Here is a 25122-nt window from a genome sequence, read left to right as displayed (position 1 = left end):
ACAATGTTATTAACACGTAAGCTCCAGACAACAGCTTGATCAGTCTCTGCTTCCTAGGCTGCTCTAAAATGAGCACGGGTCTGTGCAACTCTGATAGAAATTAAAGGAACCTCAACTGTTCAGTGTTATCTTATTATTATTTAATGCTTACAGCGCACCATACGCCCATAGGCTTAATCCACAACTTGTGTTTTAGCACTGCTGGTCCCAATACCTTTTTATTATTATTTATTTATTGGATATTTATAAAGCGCCTATACACCAAAAGGTGTTTCAAGGCACCCGCGCCACAAGCCAAAGAAGGGGGAGGGGAACAGGAATGAAAGTTAACCATAACGGTCCTACTAGGACTTGTGTCATTCAGATCATGCAAGTGCAGTAACAAGAAGTGGGACAGAGTGGGGAGGTGAGGAAGTGCCGGTCGAAGCGGAATACTATATAATGTGGGGTGGGAATGGGAGTGCAGGCAGAGTAGGGAGCATGTGAGTGCTGTGGGGTGGGATGGGGAGAGGGCCCCAGGGGCTAGGCAAGTGCAAAGGGGAGGCCAGGTGCCAGGGAATGCAGGGAGTGCAGGAATTGAAGGTGCACATGATTGGGGAGTATTGACTGTAATCCAAGAGTATTGTAGCAAACACACATTATAAACGTGCGTCACTACAGTACTTTACATTGGTTTGCCCATAATTTGAATAGGTTTGTCGGTTATCAGTTTAACAGTACAATCCTAAAATGATCCTACCACAGAACAAAGCCTATTGTCAAGAGTGTCTGGCTGCTCTGAACACAGCTAGTCAATTTTCCTTTGAGATACTTGCGATGTATGTCATTATGTACGCTGTGTCCCCCAAAACAGTTGCCAGCACCCCGACAACATGTGGCCGATATTTCGTAACCCTGGTAAAACTCAGAAAAACTGCATGCTCGCACCCCTAAGTTAGATCAGAACCCTGGTTGCGTACACGCACCTTTAAATCCGACATGCAAACCCACCTCTGCGCTGCAATTCCTTTTGGACAATTGTTTGTACGCCTGCCTTCGGGTGGTGTAGCGATCGAGGGATTTGAGTGGCCATTTCTCACCTGAGAGGCTGCATGGGTGGTACCATTTGAGCTCTTTGGATGCTGAAGAAGAATTAACCCACAATTAGGGAACCTACGCAGGGCTGGTACTTGAAGCCTTCAGCATGGTCAGTTCGACCACAAGACTGATTTTAAATATAGCCCCTAGTAGGGGATCCTCAGGGATAACCCCAGTGCCTTTAGTCACTGTATAGGAAACCTCGAAACTAGGCTTGTGCATTTAGTTCCAGGCTTAGAAACCTCAGGAATAACCCTGGTTAACCAACCCCAGATAAATTGGGCTTAACCTTAGCCCTCCGATGGGGGAACCTCGGATGAATATCCGTTCTTGACAGCGCCTTGACAGAGTCCTCGGAGCGAACTCCGGAATACGGGTTAGATCCTTTTTTTGGTACACCTCAGGGAAAAACCTGGTACCAGGGCCACTTGGGCCCCCCCTGGAACCAGAAGATCCCGGGGAGGAGTTCCTTGGCTGGGGTACCCTAAAAAGGAAGGAACTTGTTTCAGGGGCTTTTAAATTGTTTTTTTTTTATTATCAATGTGACAGGGAACTCCAGCAGAGCCGGTACTGGCAGACTAGAACGCTTTTGCGTTCCTTTGGATTCCGCAGAAGAATTAGCCCTCGATGAGGGAGCCTCGGCAGAGCTGGTACTGACAGATTTAGGGCACTTGAGCTCCTTTGGATTCTGCAGATGAATTAGCCCTCTGTGAGGGAACCTCAGCTGGGCCCGTACTTGAAAACAGGGCTTTTTCCCTCCTTCTTTGCCCCCTCAGCTTGATCGGTTTGACCCCAAGACTGTTTGTGGGAAGGCTTAGGGTCACTCCCCCCCCGTAGCCAGAGCTTTTGGAGGAGGCCCCTCAATCTTGCCGGTTTTAAATATAGCCCCTGCTGCTTGAAGACTTCGAGCCTGTCAGGAGGAATACATTCCTGAAACTTGGCAAGCTCCTTCCAGTTTGATATTAGCAGCCGCCAGGATAAGCTCAATATAAGCCTGACGCAGCTGAAGAGAAGAATTGGAAAAGCCTTCTTACCCTTGGCACCAACAAGCTTATCCTCCTTGGAAAGCTCCTAGCGAGCGTCAAATTTCTTATGAAGTGCTGCCTGGAATGAGGTTTGTCCCCCAGACCTTATGGCCTCAGCCAGAGCATCCCTCTGAAGGAACAGGCCGGTGCACTCCTGTGTCGACAAGAGTGGAGCCGGGGCTTGGGCATTGATGTCTAGCAGTGCCATATCAAGCACCCAGTCGCGAAAGGCTCTAATAGAGCAGGGTGGGTCATCTCCGTCCCGGTGCACCTGGTCCTCCTCCAGTGAGAAGTCTGATCTGCTACATGTGGAGCCTCAGGCCCTTTAGGCTTGGTTGACTGAACAATCAGAGACTTTTCCACAGGGGAAAGTGGAGGCAGAGGTAGCAGTGGGGGCAGAGGCCCCACAGGGAAAGGTGGAGGAGGTGCATTACCGGAACCTGCAAGGGGATTGCCGGAGCAGGAGCCGGTTCAGGCGATTTAGGATACATCTCCTTAAAAAAAAAACTTAAAGTACGCCTTCATGGAAACAGAATGCATAAGCATCTGAAACTTGCCAAAAACACGCCCTCAAATGACGGTCTAGACGCTGGGATGGGCAGAGGCCACTCGGAAGAGGCATACCCCCAGGATCGCAAAGACACTGGTTGCCCGGATGGTCCCCCATCGATTGGATCCATGTAGATTAAAAGTGCTGACGCAGGAGGGAACGAGATTGTATGCAGCAGCAGAGTCCCAGCACGCCAATCCAATGGAGGGCGGAACAGGTTTTTTATTTTACACAAATGACGAAAAAGCTTCTGTGCCCCCAAAAAAGGCCCCTCAGCACCAGTTGTGCTGAACGGTGGTGTAAGAGGTAGTCAAAATGGCCACCGTGGACCGCAGGGGTTGGACCGCCATTTTGACAATGCCTGAGGCAAACTGCATCACAGGTGTAAGTGAGGCCGTAGTCACCACAGGGGAGTCAGTTCCGTTTTAGCCTTGAGACAAGGAGCCTCCTCATAGCCGGTTCAAGAGACACCTTAGGGACTGCTTGTGAATTAGCCCCAAGTGGAGGAACCTCTACTGGAAGGACTACAGTGCATAGCTGGCTCCTTTGCCCCCTCAGTAGGATCGTTTCTACGACATGTCTGATTGTGAGAAGGCTTAGAGTTACCCCCTAAAGCCAGAACCCCCAAAGGGGCTCCTCAATCCTGCTGGTCAGAAGGGGAAACTCGGGGACAACCCCAGTATGTTTAGTCACCTTTAGAGGGACCTCGAGCCGAGACTCAGTACAGTTAGTTCCATATGTGGAAACCTCAGGGCTGACCTCGTGAAAACAGCTATATACCCTGTTGTCACCAACAGGCAACCCCTATGCACTGCTGTACATATATAGGTTATATAGGTATTTTGTTCGAGGTGATCTCCAAGGGCCAGGAGTTAAAACCCCATTGCACCTGAAACAATTTAAGTGTACCTACATCTATACAGGAACCAACGTTAACATTTGATATTTTCAATGGTTCATTAAAGAACAGGAGTGCCCCTCCTATTTTACGTAAAAATAACTTTTCCCTGGTGAAAACAGCGCCAGAGGAACTGGGCCTAACTTTAGCCCCCAAAGGGGAACCTCGGAGGAAGATCCGGTTGTGGCAGCCCCTTTGCAGGGGTCCTCTGAGGAAACTCTGGTATGCCTGTTAGGTCCCTTTCGGGACACCTCAGGGAGATCCCTGGTAATAGAGCTCCTGGCTGGGGTGCCCTGCAAAGGAACAAACATACTAGTTGTTTCCTATTTCTTCAATGAACTGCTGTAAATGAGATGGAGGAACGTGTTGAAACACATCCTCCCACCTGGCAAGCCCACGCTGGAGTGCCCGGACAGAGAGGGAGTCGCAGTAGAAGCACGAGTCCCAACCGTGTTCCGGGCCTAAGCACTCCAGGCAAAGAGAGTGGGGATACGCTATCAGTGATGTAGCCATGTTTGCAGGATGAACAGGACACAAATCCCATATGCTCTGGCATAGATGGAAGAAGAGATGACCGTGGAACCAGAGCAGGAATGAAGGACAAGGGAACAAAAAAAATATATATTCCCTGTGATGCAAGTGCGTTCAACCTCGACCGCGCAGAGAAGGGACTGAAGGGCGATGCGCGGGGCAGAACTCAGATGGGCGGGGCTATGGTCACGTCTGGTGGCCCCGTGTAAAAATAAAAAGGACAAAAAGTACATTGGTTGATGTTTAAAAAATGCTCTGGTCCCGTCCCAATGGACGGAATGTCCCACAAGTAGAAAGGGGGACGTAGCAGTAAGGTGGTTAAGGAAAGTTGTGTGTATTGTCTTTTCTTCCCAGCCCCCTGTACACAAGTCTGCATGAACTCCCACCCACACAAGACCTTGAACCCTGGCTTCCTCGAACCCTGACACCCTCTTCCCCGGGGGTATCCATTTCCATATGCATCCATTGACAAACTGGCCTGCCGCCTGCTCCAAAGGCAATACAGACTCTCTGTCCTGTCCAAGAATAGAGCCTACATCCAAGCCTGTGTCTCGGGGGCCTCTAACTGCACGGCTGAACTCTTCAAAATCTGCAAGTAGCTGGCCAATCCTGTTGCAGTTTCCACCTCTCCTGTTCCCTCCCGGGCCCTTTGCATGGCACTGGCTTCTCATTTCACCACTAAAACTCAGGACATCCTGCCCTCTCTCTTCTCTTTCTATCCCTCTACCTCTCTCAGCCCCTCTCAGGCTGCCTCGCCCTCTCCTCCTCCTTTCTCTTCTTTCCCTGTGTTCACTCCTGACAATGTTTCTAGACAAGTCCGATCTATGAAAGGGTCGTCCAAGCAGGTGCTCACCTGCGCCTCCAGAACCATCAAGGACCACATCAACACCCTCGCTCCAGCCTTGGTCGATTTCTGCAATCACTCTTATGACACTGGAACTTTCTCCTCTGCCCTAAAGCACTCCCTTGTGCACCTCCTCCTTAAGAACCCTTCTGCCTATCCTTCTCAGCAAACTACCGCCCTATCTCTATCACTCCTTTCCTGGGTAAACGCCTGGAAAAGCTGGCCATCTCCCAGCTTATCCATACTGAATCTGTTGGTTGTCTCCATGACCATCAGTCTAGCTTTAGGGAAGCACACAAACTGCTCTCCTGAACACCCATGAAGACCTGCTCTCTAATATCGACTCTAGCCTTCTTTCTGTCCTCATCCTCCTTGACCTTTCCTCTGCCTTCAACACGGTCAACCACGCCATCCTGATTAATCGTCTCCGTGACAACCTGGGCATCACGGATCAGGCCCTAGCCTGGTTGACCTCCTTCCTCTCTGATCGAACCTCGCAGGTCCAACTGGAGTATTTTCTCTCCACCACCTCCCTTTCCACATGTGGTGTACCCCAGGGCTCTAACCTCTCACCGAGGCTCTTCAACCTTTACTTGGCACCTGTGGCCCACCTTATCTCTATATTTTCTCCTAATGTTCAGTGTTATGCATTTGACACTCAGCTCTCCTGCAGGGTCCCCTCTGCCTCCTCTCTCGCTCATTCCTGACTGTCTATCCGTGAAGATTCAGGAATGCTCTGCCTTCAACGATCTCTGCCTTAATGCCAGTAAGACTGAGATCCATCTCATTGGGACCCCTGCTCCTGCCTTCCCCTCTTTCTCTCTGGCCATCCTCCTGGGGCCCTCTACCTGTGCATTCCTGCGAGGCAAAAGAACTTGGTGTCATCTTCAACTCCACCATCTCCTTCTCTCCTCACATCACGAACTTCTCTAAGAAGTCCCACTTCCAGAGGTATTCTTCCTTTTCTCACTTTCCACCAGAAGCTCACTGTCTCCGGAGCCCTGTTTCTCTCTAGGCTGGACTACTGCAACAGCCTCTCTCTAAATCTTCCTGCCTCAACTCTTTGCCCTCTACAACTAATCCAGGACTGCAAGACCTGTCCTTGGCCTCAGGCCCAGGGATCGTATTTCTCCAGCACTGAAATCTCTCCACTGGCCCTCGGTGGCTGCAAGAATCAAGTTCAAGACCCTCTGCACTGTCCACAAGGCTTTCTGAGGACTTGGACCACACTATATCCAACTCTCTCACCTAAAGCACTTTACTTTTTGAGCCCTCCGCCCATCCACCTCCAAATCTCTGAGGGTCAGACACTTCTCCAGGCAGAGAGTGGGAAGTAGATCTCTCTCCTCACCTGCCTCTCTCAAACTTGAGCAGGACCACCTCAGGTTCCGGAAGCAACTCAAGACCTTGCTTTTCGCATCTGCCTCTCTCTCTCTCCCCTGCTGATGATCTTATCTGCTGTGCTAACTGGTTGTCTGGCCACCCTCTGAACCTTATGGGGACCAGGCTGCTTCACGACCAGTAGCCCCATGCAATGCCTCCGGGCCTACTGCGCACTCAGGACTTATCTGCAACCCTTCAGTCCCCTGCCTCCTTTCACTTACTTAGAGCCGGCCACCCCAGCTGCACTTACTTGAGCTTTGCTTATTGCACTCTCCCCTTCTCTCCCCTGGCACTGCTCTTCTCCCTTCCCCTTGCACTGGCACGACCTGAATGACACAAGGCAAGTAAGATTGTTTGTTTTGTCCCCCTTTGTCTCCTCTTACTTGTCTTGTCGCGCCTAGAAACACTGTGTACAGGCGCGTTATGAATTACTTATCATATATCATACCAATCCACCTGCCACAACTGCATGACCCAGGTGCCCATCCCGCTGCTTTCCACCCGTGAGGGGGGGTGCAAATCCCTAATGGACCTTCTGTCCAGCCTTTCATCCGCCCATGAGTTAAATTCACCACCTATAATATACAGGTCTCCCGTGGTGGCCAATATTGCATCTATGGCCCCCGGGATGCCCACCGCCTGGCCTTGGTTTGGGGCATAGAGTGCCGCCAGTACAACCCTCATCCCATCTAAAATACCCTGCATTATAAGCAAGCGTCCCTCCTTCAATTTCGCAATGACACACTCTTCTAACCGCCGCTGCTTAGGTAGTATTATTCCCACTCTGCCGGCCCTGACGCCGAGTGAACTTGCCCAATTCTGGCACCTCGTAACAGCCTCTCCTCCCCTTCCACCAATCTGGTTTCTTGTAGGAACAGTACATTTAGGGCTGCATTGCAAAATGTGTGTGCCACCAAAGACCTTTTTGTGGGCGAGTTCAGTCCTTTAACATTCAGAGACCCACGGCAAGACTCCTCCCCACTGTGCTAGTCTCCATCTCCTTGTAGGCCTTCCCGCACCTCCCTTCTCTGTACATAACTAGCAGCCCCTCATTGCTTTACTGCAAAGAATTGGTATCTCCCTTGATGGAGCCCACTGCTTACACCTGCCACCCAAAAAACTACCTCACTCACCCAAAACATTAAATGTATAAACTGTATACTGCAAACGCCAGTGTATGCTTCTGAGACACCCTTCTTCCCACTGAGGGCTACCTGTGGAGGAAAGCAAACTCCTCCCCTCCAGCATCTTAACAAAAACCAAGCAGTCTGCTTCTTACATTGCTTCATGCCGGCAGCAACATATGTTCCATTTCCACCTCTCCTTCGCCAGTAGACTCATGTGGTCTTTTGTAGGGACGAGCCATTGAGATGCATCTATTTGCACCCACTTTATCCTCTCCGGCACCTATGGAGGTTTGGCTGTGACTCCTGCTTCCCCCTCTTTTTAGCCTAGCCCACTGGTTGTTCTAGCAGTGCATCAGAGTCCGAGGTAAGGTGACTCAGGGCTTGATCTGCTTCCTCCGCCGATGAAATTCGATAGTCTATTCCATCCATCTCGAACTGTAGGGCAAACGGGAAGGCCAACCTTTACCTGATCCCTTTTTCGTTTAGCCACTTAGCGAGCGGTCTTCTGCGAGAGACGTTAGATTTGACGAGGCTTGGTAGTCTGCTATGCGGGAGCCCTCGAATTACAGATCTTGTCTTGTCTGTGCTCTCGCTATCACCACTTCCTTGTCCTTATACCTTGTGAATCTAGCAAAGAAGGATCGCGGCCCGTTGCGATACAGCTTATCGCCTCTATGCGCCCTTTCGAATTGCACCTCTATGCCCCATTCTGCCTCAAACAGTAAGTTGACGATGCCTTGCACCTTGCGCTCCTCTTGAAAGGGGGTTTCCCCATCTGCTTTCCTCAAAGCCAGTATGCAGATGTTGTTCCTCCTCTCCCTGTTTTACAAGTTGTGCATCTTCATGGTGACTTCTTCCTGACATAACTCCAACTACGTCATTCGAGCATCCAGGTGCATTGCAACCATATCAGCATTGAGTTGATTATTCTCCAGGCTTTAAATCTTACTTTCTACCATGCCCACCCTCACCATAAGGTCAGCCAAAGACGCTTGCAGATCTCCCCTGAGCACTTTTATTTTCACCAAAAAACTTCCAATGTCATCCTTTGTGGCAAAGTTCGGGACATCAAACCCCTCCAGCAGCCTCCCCGCCACAGCTCCACTGGGCCTCCTAGTCGCAATTGTCCATGGCTCCGGCACACAAGTCCTTCTTGGCATAGCCTTCTTCCACTGCCAAGGGCTCCAACAGGCACGTACTTCTCCTCTACAATTGCCTGTATGCCAACTTAAGATTGTGCTCTGAGGACTCCACACCCAGGCCCCCTTCCCATTGAAGACCAATGTCCAGCAGCCTACGCTTTCTTCTCTCCCCTTGAGGGTTCCCACTGCCCTCCTCTCCCGGGTCTTCCTTCTCCGTCCCCAGAGTATCCTTTCGGTGGGCCAGTGGAGTATCTTGGCTCTCAACCACTTCCTTGGGTCATCTGCGCACTGAGCTTTGGCACGGCGCCCGTTCTCTCATGGTGGCTCCCAGGGGACACCAGAGGGCCCACCCCTCACTCCCCTTCCAGCAAGCAACCGGGGACTGTCCTCACTAGGGCCTGCAGCAGTGTCGGTAGATGTAGATATGCCTTTCAACAGGGCAGGGATCCCCCGCAAAGGAAGACTGCTCCCAGCCCAAAGCCACAGGCACCGAAGTCTGTGTCCTCCGCCCAAGACAGGGAGGGCACCTCCACCACCCCACTGCTTAGATGTATTCACCGCAGGGCTAGGGGGTTAGCATCACGATGCTCTCGCCCCAGCTTCACTGGGTGGGCCACTGGCATGGTATCCTCCTGTGTGCACAGTGTCTATTAAACAAATAGTGGGTTTCTTGTAGTCAGAGGCACTGGTGATGGGGTCTGACTAAGTGCCCCACTCTGGAGATAATATGCATATTTTCTTTGATAAATGCCCCCCCCCCCCCCTGCTGTGCTTGATTGCCCCAGGCTTCCTTACTTCCCCCAGTGCAGTGGCTGGGTGCTTTCCTCATGTCTGCCAGTGTGGCCCACACACCGCCTGCTCCTTATCCCTGGTAGTGCTGTGTGCGCATCATCCCGGGGAGGATGCCGTGTGATGTGGAACCACCCTGGGCATATCCTTGCAGCTGTGTCACCACCGCAGGCCCAGGCTGCACTCTCCTGTGTTTCTTCTTTTTTTTCCCTTTCAACGCTGCCCACCAGGGCTTTATCAAATGTGCCACTGCAGGTCTCCACTTCTTTCCCAGCTAAGCTGGCTGGGGATGCTGGGTGCTGTTCTAGACACCCTCATCTCAGCGCTTTCCGGAAGGGCCTGCACACCGGCAGCCTCCCTGATGTGCGGCGCCCCAGGGATGCCCCAGCAGGGATAGGGGGCTTGCGGGTCCCAATTACACAGCTCAATGCTGCCTTAAGCTGGCATGGGTCATGCGTGGAGCACCCCGCCCTGCTCAACTCCGCCGCTCTCCAGGGGTGTACGCGTGTCAGTGCCTTGTGTCTGGGAAGGCCCCTGTCGCCTCCCTCCACTGCCTGTTGGCCTGGATCTGGCCAGTGCCCCAGTCACCTCACCAACTGAAGCCTGCGCCTTCTTGCTTCGTGTGTAGGCTCAGCACCCATCCTGTTACCCTGCCATCCTGCATCTCTGTTCTGTGGCAGACCGGGTCAGCCCTTTCACATCACCTGGATGCTGGAGGGTCCGGGGCCGTCTTTTAGGTGGCCGTATTTCCCTGCGTCCCTTACTGGTCTCCCTGGACACCATTTTTTTTTTAATTCAGTTTTTATTAGTTTTCAAGAAAAAGAAAAGCAAGCCTATGCATATAGTATACATATGGCGCACACCCATAACAACTTCCAAGTATAACGGAGTCATAAGGCTTTAATGCTTTCAACCCCTCTCCCTGCCCCCCCCCCCCCCCCCATTCTCGGGACTCAGTGACCACATTTTAAGAGTCTTCTCTTCAGGCAGCACCAGCCGGGCCCATGGCCAACTATATACAATCGCCTCCCATGACTCCCATGCAAAAGGGTCCACAAAAAAAATAGTTTCGGGCCGGGTGGAGAAGCTCGGCTACCCTCAGGGCTTGTCCTCTGTGTTGGCAAACGCCTCCATGAATTGCAGCCAGTCGGTTTCGATCTGCGCACTTGAGCCTTGTATTGCGGCCGTTAATTTATTCATAAAGTAGATGTCCTTGGCCATTGCCACCCATTCCCTCTTTGCTGGAAGGGCTGGTCTTTTCCAGGTCCTGGCTCGAGCCGCTCTAGCTGCTAGCAATAGCGAGTGTGTAACTTTTCCCAGTGCTCATCTCTGTGTTGCAGGCCGAAAAACACCAGTATGGGGTCCAAACAGTAGTCGCCCCCCCCGGCCTCCCTAATCCAACTAAGCACCTTTGACCAGTAGGTCTGGACCTTGTGGCACGTCCACCACATGTGCCAGTAGTCGGCTTTCTCCCCACATCCATGCCAACACATTGGGACTACGTCTGGGAACATCCTAGAGAGATCGGGTCGTACTGCCACCTGTGGAGGAGCTTGACAGCGTGGGACTTGTATTGGCATGAAATCAACGTCTTGAAGGCCCTAGTACAGAGTTTCCCCCAGAGACCGTCCCCGATGGTGCAGCCTAGGTCCCTTTCAAATTTTCTCCTGAGGTTCCCGGTGGTTCCCTCACGGGGGGGTCAGAAGAGCAGTGTACAGGAGGGAGATGAGGCCCTTGATTTCGGTGTGGGAGTCCAATATTTTTTCCATCGGGGTGAGTTTCCTCTGTATGCATTCCTTCAGTTTTGGGTTCATTAGGATTCCCTTAAGTCTGAGGTATAGGAGTGGCGAAAGTCTGCCGATACCTAAAGCCTCCTCTAGTTCCTGGATAGGTATGAAGGAGTCCACCCTCACCAGTTGGCCAACCCTACAGAGCCCCGCTTCGAACCAGGACTGGTAATGCTCGTGTCCTGGGATCTTTTCCAGAACTGGTGTGGACCATATGTGACTGAGTGGGGAGGGCCATGTTGTGACTCTTTCCTTGTGTCCCTTCCCTGCTAGTGCCTTCCACATAGTTCCCAATGGGGTGGTCCCTAATCCTTCTCGGGAGCTTTTTTAGTGGGACCCACAACCATTCACCAACGGTAACTGGCCTTACGAGGGAGTTCTCAATGTAGACCCACAGTTTGTTAGGGTCTTCTCTAAGGTGGCGGAAAGAACTCGGAGGTGGGCGGCCCTATGATATGTATCGAGATCTGGGAGTGCAACACCTCCTCGCCTTGCCATATAAACTTCTCTATCCGTCTCCTGGCTTCTCCGAGGTATGCCTCAGGGGCCTCCAGTGGGAGCATCTGGAAGAGGTAGAGCACTCTAGGGAGCAGGTTCATCTTTATAGCATTTATTCTACCCATCCATGAAATTTGCCCCTTCCCCCAACCCTCCATTTCCCTACACAATTTCTCAAACAGGGGGTGGGGGGATAGTTTGCCTGGCTCAGGTCTTCATTAGGTCTTACAATGTTGATCCCCAGGTATTTCATCCCACCCACGCAGACCTGGAGGCCCAGAGGGGGCAATTCAGCTATGCACCTATCGGCGTCTGAAGCAAATGGGAAGATCATCGACTTGCCTACATTAACCTTGAAGCCTGAGAAACGACCAAACTGGTCGATTATCTGAAGGGCCGCCGGGACTGAGCGCGTGGGTTCCCTCAGGTTTAGCAAGATGTCGTCTGCGTACAGGCCGAGTTTAAAGGTGCGGTCTCCCACCACTATGCCCCGCACCATGGGGGAACCCCTGAGGTACTCTGCAAGGATCTCCATGGTCATGGCGAAGAGAAGGGGGGAGAGGGGGCAACCCTGCCTCGTCACTCTCTGGAGGCCAAAAGTACGTGACAGGCGACCATTGACTGTGACTCTGGTAGATGGTGACACATATAGGGCTTTGATGGCCTGTCTGATCCCTATTCCAAACCCCAACTTTTCTACGACCCCATGTAGGAACTCCCAGTCGACCCGATCAAACGCCTTCTCGGCGTTGATGGACACTAAGACTGGGTTCTCACCCATCGGAGCTGCGATCCGCATGAGGTGTAGAGTTTTACGCAGGGTGTCGGCCCCCTGTCTCCCCTGTATAAACCCCACCTGATCCGAGTGGATTAGGTTCGGCATATGGCCGTCCAGCCTCGTTGCTATAATCCTCGTGAATAGCTTTGCGTCCACATTGAGGAAGGAGATAGGTCTATAAGAGCGTCAGTCCGCTGGGTCCTTCTCTTCCTTCGGAATCACTGTGATCAGTGCTTTACCAAATGACGGGGGTGCCTTCCCTGTCTTCATTATGTTCGAGAATAGGCCCGCTAGGAAGCCCGCCAGTAGGCCCGAGAAGGTCTTGTAGAAGTCTGCGGTAAATCCATCCTCCCCCGGGGCCCTTCCCACCTTCAGGCCCAAAATGGCTTTCAGCACCTCCTCCACTGTTATGGGGGCATCGAGGGCTGCGGACTCCAGCGTTCCCAGGGGCGGGAGAGAGACCCTCTCGAGGTATACCTCCCGCGCCTCCCTCTCCACTTCTCCCTCCCTCCCATATAGGGTCTCATAGAAACTAGCACATTTCTATGCTATGCCTTCCGGGTCTGTACTCTCCTCCTCTGCATCATTCCCAATTCGTTGGACCCACCTGTCCGCTCTCTGGCCTCAGAGTTTGGCCGCCAGCATGGCGTCGGCCTTATCCCCTTTTTCGTAATACCTCTGACGCAGGTGTTGGAGTCCGGCTACTATTTTGCCCGATTCTAGGTCCCCGAGTTCCTGTCTCTTCTCTCTCGCCAAGTCTAGGTCTCTCTTTCTCTCCTTCCCCCTTCCCCTCAGATCTTTCTAGGGAGAGTATGTCTGACCTTAACCTGTGAGCTAGGAGGGTCCTTACCCTTTTTTTGGAGGTGCCTTCACTTATCAGCCTACCCCTCCAGGTTGCCTTCGCCGCCTCCCATACAGTTTTCTGAGCCACTTGGCCCGTGTCATTTAGCTCGAAAAATTCTCTAATTGCTGATGACATTTCTTCTCTAAAGACGGTGTCCCTCAATAGGAAATCTTTGCACTTCCACAGAGATTCCCTGGCCCTTAAACCGGAGATGCTTAGGTCTGACCAGACCATATCGTGGTCTGACCAACTGACGGGACGAATATCACACGCATTTATTCTACTCATGAATTGGTTACCTGTGAAGAGATAATCTATTCTTGTCCTAGTTCCGTGGGCTGCTGAATAAAATGTGTACCCCTTTGCCCTCGGGTGGCGTTCCCTCCAAATGTCCACCAGACCCTTTTCCCACATCAGGTCCCTGAGGCCCCATCCCTGACCTCCTCCCGCACTGCCTGGTCGAGTAACCCCCCCGCTATGGTCTAAATCCCGGTCAGCCCACATGTTGAGGTCTCCACCCAATATCAGGAGGCCTTCCGCCCTGGACATCACCTCTCCCATAACCTCTTGCATGAATTCCTTCTGACCTATGTTGGGGCAGTATATGGATACTAGGGAGACCCTGGAGTTGTGGAGATTACCGGACACTACCAGAACCCTCCCATCCTCCCTCTCCCAGTGAGAAACCTCAGTTAGTTTTTGGTGCCTGTGGAGCAGGATCCCGACCCCGGCTTTCTTGGTGGTGCTGGACGCCCAGAACATATGGCCCACATGCGACCCGGGGATGGCCCTCTCCTCACCCCTCACCCATCTGGTCTCCTGCACGAAGAGGACATCTGCCCCTGCGTTCTTCATTTCTCGCCCCAGAAGGGAGCGCTTGGTTGGGGAGTTAAGTCCTTTGACGTTGAGTGAACCAAGTCTGATCGTCTCGACCCGGCCCTTTCTTTCACTGTCTGCCATTACCCGTATACATGGTGTTCAATAGTTTCCTGATTCGGTGGGTGCTGCCCTGTCCCCCATTAATGCTGGATCCGAGGAGAGCCCGAGAATTCCTTCTTCCCCCAACCCGTCCTCCGTCCTCCCCACTCCCCCCCTGTTTGTGACGCCTGCCAACAGGCAAGCCGCCAGGGCAAAAGCATGATTGTGCATCGCAGTTCTCCTAGTCGAAGATCATGTCCCCGGCCGGGGTTGTGTCACTAGAGTCCTGATGCGTCCCAGCCACTCGTTCTCGTTCCGTCAGTGGGGTGTTAGGTTTTTTAAATTTTCTCCTGCCCTTTGTTTTCTTCTTTGTCGACCAGGGGCCCACCGGTCCCCTATCAGCTTCTGTTCTAGGCTGTGTTCCTGCTCCTTCTCGCTCCTCCGGAGGGTCTCCCTTGAGCACCTGTAGGACTTGTGTAGCCTCCTTACCGCTAATCACTCTGTAGTCCACCCCCACTCGTTCGAAGGATAGGGCGAACGGGAAGGACCATCTGTATCTCATGTCCTGGCTTGTTAGTCACTGTGTGAGTGGGCGGCATTCTCTCCTGCGTGTGAGCGTAAGAGCAGATAGATCTTGGTATATCTTAATGGTGTCACCTTCAAAGACGAAGCTCCCCAGCCTTTTTGCCTTCTCCAATACTTCCATTTTCTCCCTTTAGCGGAGAAACCTCACAACGATGGACCTTGGGCCACCTCCGGCGCCTCCTCCACCTCGGTGCGCCCTTTCTAGCTGGACATCTTTGCCCCCCTCCTGTGCGAAGAGTTGATTAATCAGGCCCTGAACTTTTCTCCCCACATCCGCAGGTGTCTCCCCTCTCTCCTGGGACACCCCCATAATGCGCAGGTTGTTTTGACGTTCCCTGTTCTCTAAATCGTCCATCTTGAGAATCATGTCCTCCTCTCTCATTTCCAGGTCTGTTAACCTGGCCTCATACTTCATATCTAGGAGGTCCGCCTGGAGATGATGGTTTTCCATCCCCTCCATTTTGTCTTCCAGGGTTTCCACTCTGCCCTTGAGGTCTACAATGGAGGCTTGTATATCTGTGCGGATCGCCTTAATCTCTTGGAGGATATCTTTGAGGTCGTCCTTAGTGAGTGGGGTTGGGGGTGGATCCCCTACGGCAGGCATAGTGGCTCCGGGGGCCTCGGACTGGGGTGGGGGCCGACGGCGAAACTGCTGCAGGGAGCTGATCGCTCCGGGGAGTGGGGTCTGCTCCAGGATCGAGGCCAGGCCGGGCACCCGGGAGGCGGTGTCTCTGTGCCGGTTCCCCCAGTATAGATCTAAAAGCTCAGGTCGGGGCTGTTGGTGGTATTATCTCCGGGACATCAAGGGAATTCTGTGGTCAGGGCCAGGGCTTTCCTTTCAGGGGCACTGGTTTTGGTGCCAAAGCCTGGGCGTCCGGTATTATACTTCTCCCCTGCCGCCTCCACTTCCGTGCTCCCTCGCCTCGCCGTCTCCCCACTGGGCCCCACCGTCCGTGCAGCGTGTGAAGCTGAGCAGTTGGGTTGAGGGAGGGAGCGGGGGCTCAAGTCACCATGACGACAACAACTCGCTTTCCCCCCCTCCAGCTCCTCACCTTGTATTGGTGTCGGGTCCCTCTGTGAGGCCGGGGTCAGCTGGAGTGGGTCCCCTCACGTGCGCGGCCCTCCGGGGCCTGCTTTCTCTGGGTCCTCTGTGGTCCTGGCACCTGGGTGCTCATGCGGGGGACGGACGAGGAGCGCTTGGAACAGCACGGAGCGGGCCCATCTTCTCCGGCCAGGGGGACCGCTGTGGGTCCGGGACGGCCTCGACTTTTCTCCCCGCGTCGCGGGGTCCTGCGTGCTGGATGTTGGCACTTGGTGTCTCCCTCCAGACAACGGTAGTGGGGGTGCCTTCCCCAACGCCCGGCTACCTCGATATTTTGGTAGATGCACGGGGTGGTGATTCCTGCCCCGCTGGCGGCTCCTGTGGACCTCCGGAGCGCCCGCCCAGCAAGGGCACGAAAGTGTCTCCCCAGCCTTGAACGCCGGTCACGTTAGGCGGGCTGTGTCTCTCCCCCTCACAGCGGCTCTCTCCGGGGTTGCGCTGGGGGAGGCTGGCTTCTTGAGCTGCTGGGCGGGTGGGGCTTGGTCAGAGGACTGGGGTCTCCTCCGGGACCGCTTAGAAATCCCAGCCGGGGATCCTAAAAGCGCACTAGGCCCTGCGGTGCAGACGGAGCGCAAACTCACAGGTCCTTCATGCTCTGCGCCCCCTGGCTGTCTCCCCATGACACCATTTTTAAGTGTCTTGCGCACTCTGACTTCATTGAACAACTAGTCTGCATGTTTCGCTTGGTGTTTCCTTCAATCCATATTAGCCCCTTTTTCCTTGTATCAGTACTTGAGGCTTTATGGGAGTTGGAATCCATAAGGTTGCTGGGACTTCTAAAGTGATTTTGTTTAAGATTTTTGGTTAGAACATCAGAGACAGGAGATGATAAGTGTGTGTTATGTGCATACGAGGTATGAATGGTATTCTGCCTAGAGTATTGCTGAAAGAGGTTTGGGGGTTTTACAATGGGAGAAACTTGAATAGTGACAACAAGCCATCAAGAATGTAGGGATTCTTGGGGTCTTACTCTCTGGGAAGGGAAGAATACTGCGCCTCTCCTGGTGGAGTATCCACCTTTCACCAACAGCCATCTCCTCCCATGTGATCTTCCCTCATAATACCACCCCCAGGGTCAGGATCAGGTAGCAGCTGCTGTCCCCTGGCCACATGGGAGGAGATCTCTGGCTGGGGAATCAGTGATGACTCCACAGGATTTGTCACATATGTCCTGAACTAGCAGAAAACACAAGTTGCCAGAATGAAGGGTGGACTTCAGGCGAGCCAGTCTTGTACTACTCAAAGCACCCCCAGTAAATGAGATTAAACAGCTATTAGATGCTGCTGTCTTGAGAAAAGAGGGATATGGGATGTGAGGAGTGACACAGCCTGTGGGTGTTTGCCTTTTTACTCATCTGTTCACTGCTCATGGCCATACTATTCCCTATGGCCAGTCCCATACACTAGCCTAAATACAAACCGCTGTGATGCCTTTGAGCTAGAAGTGGGATATCTGAGTGACACTTCTTAAAGTTAACTTAATTGCAGCTATAAACCGACTTCTGATGCAATAAATATGTTCTAACAAGTATACAATCAGTCTCTTTAGAAGCAGTATGTCTGTCCTTGGGTCTGTTACTTGCATTCAATTCCTATTAACAAAAGGCATTGGTACAGCCAGACGCTTTGGCTCCTGTACAGATATTAGATAGCCATTTGCCAGGCACTGTCATGCTATGTCGATGTACTAAAACAATGTTGCCAACTGTTGCCATCTTATGGCCAAGTAATGCCATTAAGGGGAAAATGATGATCACATTCCTACTCAAAAGCTAAAACCTGTTGCCTTTTCACACTGCTGGTTTTTACGAGTCTTCATGTCCTTACTATGCAGCCCAATCGCAGTCTTGACAATGGTTCATGCACAGGCATTCAGGATATTTATGAACATACTGTGTGAGGCCATTTGGGCTATCCCTGGAAAAAAAGGCCCCAGAGGTAATTAGGTCCATACATAGTTCAACATCGATATCAGGAAATGATTGTCAAGATGCCATGCAACTTCCTAGATCACATCACTGTTGGGTCATGTAGCGGCAATGTATTTTAATGATATTTCCATTCCAGGCCTTCCAGTGATGGGCTTCAAATACAATCCGGTGGTAGAGCAGTCAAACGCTATTACATTAGTTTTCCAGCAGTGCCAAGAATATAGTTGGACAATACCATATGCAAAATTTAGCTCTAAAAACCTCAGTACGAAATGCAACAGATTTTTCTAATCTGGATTTGAGAGCTCTTTACAATCTCGTTCGAATGAAAACATCCACTCTCATTTTGAAACACAGAATTGGCATTGCCTTTGATTGTGGAAACTGATGCCTCACACACAGCTCCTGGGGTCATTTCGACACAAATAGATACCTTGAGTAAGCACAAAAGCAGAAACACACTAGATAATTAGTGATGGGGAGTTTCTGGCTATAAATGAAGCCTTCCCAGAGCTCAGTCACCATTTAGAAGGTGCCAGTGAACCTCTGACCACATAAATGGTCAGAAATGTGAGGCGGACAACTTTGTGAATGTTTTTCATAAATTGCCATTTTATTAACTCAAAAAGGTTTGATAAACTCCTCACTATGCCTATCCTGATGAGGACTACCCTGCCTATCAAAATAAACTAAAGGAGATAAATACTCCTGTACTCATGGTATTTTGTTTCTCCCCATTCTACTGTAAGAAACGTGTCATTTCATTGTTTCTACATAATTCCAGCTCACCCATAGTGGCAGTAATATGCTAATGTCCACCTTTAGCGCATCCCTACCCTTCTTTGGGATTGGGTGAGTTTACATTACATACTTTCCCCAGTCCCCAAACCTCTGATTTGTGACAAAACTCTCTCCATCTAAACGTTGTCTTTTCAACTCCACTTAAATATATGTTGGCCTTCTATCACTTCTTCTATGGCAACAGTTCCTCCTCTCTTGTAAAAACGTCCCTGCGCTGCGCCAAACCCACCCACAGTCACTCAGCCTTTCAAGTCAGGTGTCATGCCCAGATGCGCCATGCACGCAGTGCCGTAACAACATTTGGGGCCCCCCGTGAGCCATGCTGAGGGCCCCCCCCATTTCAGCAACAAATCATGGGTCGCACCACACTCTGGGCTGGCCTAGAATACCACGCTTGCGCAATACACACAAGCGTGCTGCTTCAAGGGTATGCTGCACACTGTACTAGGAGCAGCATATATATATATATATATATATATATATATATATATATATATATATATATATATATGTGTGTGTTTTAATGCATTATACAGCACACTTTCTGAGAAAGATTGGCTAAAGAGCCAGAGCGTTTGCAATTGTTTTGTAGGGTAAAAAAAAACAATACATACAAGCATACAAGTCACTAACAGTGCACAGAAACATTAATGCTTTCATTAATTGAATGCTTAGCTATTAAAAATGTCATGCCACAATGAAACATGTCCAACTGGTTGTACAATGTGACCAGTCTAGACACGTAATAACATATTACAGTAAAGCAGGCTAGGCCACATTTAGACAAACCTAGACTGGTTGCACCAAAATGTCATTCGAAGCAATAACTCTTATCATGGTTGTTTTATCACAGATGCCCAGAAAAATATACAATGCCACAGTACGAAACAGCTAGACTGAAAGCAACCAAATGTTAGTCTAGCCAGGTAATTACACTTAGAAGAACTGCTTTATCAGAGATGCCCAGTCAAGCAAAACTAAGAAATGACTAGACTGGCTGCACCAAAATGCCTCGCTAGCCACTAATACCACATACCATGCCTGCTTAGCCTGGAGATGGATTGCCATTACGATTTATCACACAATCCCTGCCCGCCACACATCCCCTCTCCCTTCAACCCTCTGCCCCAACCCCCAAAATCAGAACATCGCCCCAGCCTTACCTTCATGTCCCTCTTCCTTGTCCCAATGCTGACGTATGAGGCACCTTCCTTCATAGGTAAGTACAAGGATAAGGAAGAGTGGGGCTATAAGTAATGAAGATGACAGGTAACTAAGCCAGGCGTTACCTCCATGTCCCATTACCTCATCCCAGTACTTGTGTATGAGGCAAAGTGCTTCATACACAAGTACTGGGATGAGGAAGACTGGGGATACGAGTAATGAAGATTACCAATAAGTAATCATGGCATTAAACATAAGCAGTGGCACAACACTATTGATCTGACTGGGCTTCAGTCCTCTCCCCACCCCCTGAAATTTTGGGCTATGTTGACTCGACCTGTCTGACCTACAAAGCCGTTAAAGGACAGAACAGGACACAGATTTTAAACGATGCCTGTGTTTCGTCGTTAAGGCCCAGCAAATACTAACAAAGCATTTCACTGTTTGTTTTTAGGGAATTGAAATTGTGATCTGGGTTTAGTACTTGCATGCCAGGGGAGTGATTGGAAGGGTTGGGAGGGGAGAGGAGACCGCTCATTCTCACAGCAGCCCATAAATTGGTGTTTTCAGTTTTAAAGGAGAGAGTTAACTGCTTGTAACATTGAAGCTGCACTAGAATAGTCTCATTGGAATGCGTAAAGAAGTTAAGATGCCCCCCCACAAATAAGTTTGCCCCCCACCGCTCTTGAAGTTAGCACCTCTCCCTACATTTGAAGGGTTAGCGGTCTCCCGGAATTTAGGTTTTGTTGAGAACCTGAACACAAGCACACACACCATTCACCATACTCACACACACGCAAACCCAGCCACCCATACATTTAAGTGTGCACCTTTTCACCATACACTCACACACACACCTAGCCATCTATCCATTTGAGTGCAGGCACTCACTCATTAATGCACATTACTTTACATACACACATATACACACACTTACATGCACGCACACCCATTTAAAGAAAATACATGTTCTTACCTTCAATCCGATGGTCCAGTGAACAAGACCTGCAGTAGCCAGGAATGATTGTTCCTGTCATCTGCAGAGGATAGAGAAGGCCCCAGTCATGGGGTGGAGGAGAGTCCCATTATTTCAAAAATAAATGGTTTCTTTTTTAAGTCACTCTGACTTCATAAAGAAATTATTTAAGTTAAAGGAGCAAATTAGAACAGAAATGATTTGTTTATGAAGGCAGAGGGATTTCAAACAGAAACTATGAGCCTCATTATGGGGGTGGTGGTAAAGGGTGCCAGTAAGCTTACCGGCACCCTTGTTTCCAAACTGCCAAACTCAGTCTGCCTGCTGGGGCCGCTGCGCCTGACAGGTCTGACCCTGGCGGGAGCAGCAGCCCCATTAGGCAGACTCATCACGGAAGCACAGGCATCGTTATTGGCGGTGCCGGTGCTTTCGTGAACCCTATGGGGACTAACATTTTCCAGCACCTAGCTTCCCAGTTCACCAGGACTTGTAGTGTCCCAGTAGCACCGGGAAGCTAGGTGTCGGAAATGGTGTCACAAGGTCAGCGGGAACAAGCCGGTCGCACCGGCAGGTTACCGCCGACCTCGTAATAAGGCCTTATTTCTTTTTGAAGTCATAGGGCTCCCTGCCCCATTGCCACTAGCCTTTAGGCTTCCATGTCATGAGGTGGGGGAGCCCTCAGAATTCATTAAGAAATAGAATCACTTTTTTAATCACTCTGCCTTCATAAAAAAAAATATTTCTGTAAAAAAAAATCTTTATTGAAGGCAGAATGACTTCAAAAAGAAACTTTATTTTAGTTTTTGACTTTTTTTTGTTAGAAAAATTATTTTTAGTCTGAGGGGGCCCTCCCATGACATGGGCGCGGCTGCTCGCACTGCAGGGGCCCCAGCTACGCCAGTGCATACACAAGCAACTTAAGCCTGGCATAGTTTATGCCAAAAAATGTTATCATTGGTCCCATTACTGTAAACACGTTCCACTTCCTAACATATTCAGGGCATGCAACATTTGACAAACAGGATCAGCAGCCATGTGAAATTATTTCTCGGTATAAAGTATACACTTCAAACTGCTGCCCCTAAAAATAAAAGGTATACTTTAAAATCTTATTTTTTTAACATTTAACAATAGAAGAGAAACAATTTACCTGGGTATATTGTCGACAGCTATCTACACATTCATTTTTACTGTAATCATAGTATTTGGCCTCAGCTGCAAAATGTTCAGTGAAAGACAGTTCTGAACCAGCATTGCCAACCCAAATATTTTCTCCAGTTGTCCTGAATCGAGGATGGGCCATTCCAACCTGGTCAAGGTGTTCATTAGGAGACAAAGTACACTTCTTTGCCCATTCGCTGGCAGTAATCGCTAAAGATGGGTCCCACGTCTGCAAAGTAAAATAAAAACATAATATAGGTTAGACAATGCCCTAATCACCCTGGGTAATGGACGAGAAGAGGCTAAATGGTCATTTATTTACCACCTGTGGGCTTTTTCTTTTACCTTGTTCACATTTTCTTTGTTACTTTCAATATATATCTTTAACGTATTGGCAACAGCCATTAGGAACATGATTTAACAATGGCCTTCTGACGCTGAGGGAAATTCACAGAAATTGCAAGTCTTCCCACTATTACTACACCATTACCTACTGCAACAAGCGGCTCTCTGCATCCAGGCAGACCAGTGAGACCATGATAGTGAGGGGGGGGTGCCTTTATATGGCGCATCAATCCCGCAACCCCACCTGAGGTAAGATCGCCTTGTGCCCATGCATTAACTGTGCAGTTTAGTGCTATTTAGCATTATTAAGACTTTGCCATTCTAAATACTGTGATAAATCTAACATATATAGAACTCTCTTCCCATATGGCCAGGGAAGGGCAGCGGCTATATGATCTCAACACTGGGGGTGGCTTCCTGAGGGAAGACCATATGGGAGGAGAGGACCCTCCTCAGAGGGAGAGTGATTGGTCGCAAGAAACATGACCCCCTCCTTTCCATTGTGGTACTGAACCCGTCCAGCCATCTTATACTGACATCAGGTTGCCTTCTGACAAATTATACCAAAGTACTGACACGAGAAAGAAGACTGGAGTATTGACAATTACCAAAACAGGAAGCCTATACTGCGTTCTAGTGATTGGCGGGGCTAGAGAGTAGTGGGACGTTTTAATACCTGTCAACTGTGCAAAGAGAGGGAATCATGGTGAGAGAGATGCTGCAGAGTGAACCTTGCTGCATGTGAAGTCGGCGAGAAGCTGGAAAGCAAGCAGCAATCTACCAGACGCTGGAAATGCTGTCCGGAGATGCAGGAGACCAGGCGAGAAGGGGAGAAGGAGCGGAATGCTCCACTGAGCCGCCGGCAAGCCACAGCAACTGCGGGACGATGCGAAGAATGCCAGAGCAGCCAAAACAAATCAGTGAGGCCAAAGGGGAAGTTCAGGACACTGGGGCGTTTCAGGGCAAATGCCCTGCACCATGGGGAAGGTTAAAGACTCTGTTAAAGTGGGCGGGATGCCCTGTAACAAGGAATGAAAGTATTGAAAGAGAAGGTGGAGGGTCATTAAGCAAATGGATAAGAAAGGCATGGACAAGGCTACTGCTTAAATAAAATGTACACATTTTAAACCCTCCTACGTTGTAAAGAACAGTTTGAAAAGTCCTGGAAGGAGAGCAAACCAGGCACTGTGCGAGTTGGAAACCTGTACCTAATATATATATATGTGTGTGAAGGCGAGTCTGGAGACCCGTACCTCAACTTTTTGTGAAGTCTATGAGAAACCAGAAGGTGTCTCACCGTCTAGTCCCCAGGGATCTGTCATCCAGGTGGCCAGGACACAGTCATCGCTTTTGGATCCAGTTCCTGGGGGGGACCACTGGGGGAGGATCACCTGGATGAGGTGTCCTCAGAGAGTGGAGGTGGGACACCGGAAGGTGAGACGAGGTATCCCCTTCCCAGTAACACCTTTTCCCCATCCTACCAGGTAGGATACCTAGAAATTCACATACCCCTCCCCTTTTCCGACACAAACTCCTTTTGACAGTTCACTGTGAGTGACAGCGGACTAACACCAGAGCTGTATACCTGACATGTCCCAACACCATGGACAGGCAAGGTCATGTAATTACGGATTATTACACACACCTGACTTTCATCACACTTCCCCAAACGGATAAAAGTCGGAGCAGGAAAGCATACTCTCAGCGAGGCAACACACAAGGAAACAGCAGTTTCAATATGCCAATTTCATACAAGGGGGAAGATGGCAAGACCATAGAGAGTTGCAAGGAGGGAAGCACTAAAGACCATTACTTTCATGAGCCTTGGAAAGTAAGAAACCGAAGACCAGGAACTAAGGCTGATCAAACCTGCCCAGTGTGGCAGAGGAAACCGGGGCTCTCCTGCGCCGATGACCAAGGTGGGGAGGAGCGATTGCCGCTGTGGTACTGTCCTTGGCTACAACAACAAAGCAGCCTCAGAAAAAGTAGCACAGCTGGTGAGTCGGAAAGACTGATACCAAACCAGCTTGTGTTTTGAACCGAGGTTGCAAGCGGCAACATTGTACAAAGAGAACAGTGTGTGAGGTGTTTGCAAAGAGTGACGCAGATATGAGAACGTTATAATTGAACTTTGGAACATAAGAAAAGGTACCTTACACAGAGCGGTCCAGTGTCATGTGGGTGCTCATTCGAAAGTCTCTGTTAGGTATCCAACTGATGCAGAGTGTAAGAAAAGGAACTAAGATCAAAGTGATCATGTAACGGGTCCTCCTAAATCCTGTGCACATTTCAAAGTCTTTGATAGTTTAAAGTACATTGCAATTGGTCCGAGCCCAGCTGAGGGAGAATAATTGACCAACAGAAAGGGATCAGAGCCCGGCTGAGGGGGATCCGGTGTGAACCGTGAGTCACCCAAGAAAGAATGATCTGAACTTTTGTTTTCGAAGGGATCTGAGCCCGGCTGAGGGGATCCAGGGTGAACACCCAAATTGAATACTGGAACAGGAAAAAAACATTTTCGGTGTTTTTGTGTACTAGACCCTTTGAGTTAAGAGACTTGCAATAAGTAAAGAGACTTGAACACAGACGGACTTGAACTGTAAAAATGGAACTGTATCTTCGTGCCACATAAGCCAGGGTGTGTGCTTTGCTCAATTGAACCGGTTTGTCCCATGCTGAAAAAGTGGGGGAGGCCAACGGCCCAAACATCCCGACTTATCATTTTCTGAACCCTTCTTTCTTTTTCATGAACATCACCCCACATTATTTGTAAATGAGTAGAAAGGATTGGCAATAGTTTCTTTTTAGTATAGGCCCTGTTATGTGAGACAACTCCATTAGGATTGCATTATTATTATTTGATGTT

At 50.2% G+C, this 25122-nt stretch overlaps 1 protein-coding gene across 1 annotated transcript in view; it reads right to left on the bottom strand.

The window, feature by feature from the left end:
* LOC138512913 (GLIPR1-like protein 2) overlaps nt 1-25122 on the bottom strand; it is a 161360-nt gene that overhangs the window by 104493 nt on the left and 31745 nt on the right. Inside the window, exon 2 of the mRNA XM_069627682.1 lies at nt 21901-22140. Coding sequence (XP_069483783.1) covers nt 21901-22140 — 240 coding nt within the window. The remainder of the gene's footprint in view (nt 1-21900; nt 22141-25122) is intronic.

Source organism: Ambystoma mexicanum, chromosome 12, assembly GCF_040938575.1.
Source record: "Ambystoma mexicanum isolate Mex_15411 chromosome 12, UKY_AmexF1_1, whole genome shotgun sequence".
In the NCBI taxonomy this organism is placed as follows: Eukaryota; Metazoa; Chordata; class Amphibia; order Caudata; family Ambystomatidae; genus Ambystoma; species Ambystoma mexicanum.
Note: the sequence above shows the minus strand (reverse complement) of the source record. Positions and strands in the feature narration are given on the sequence as shown.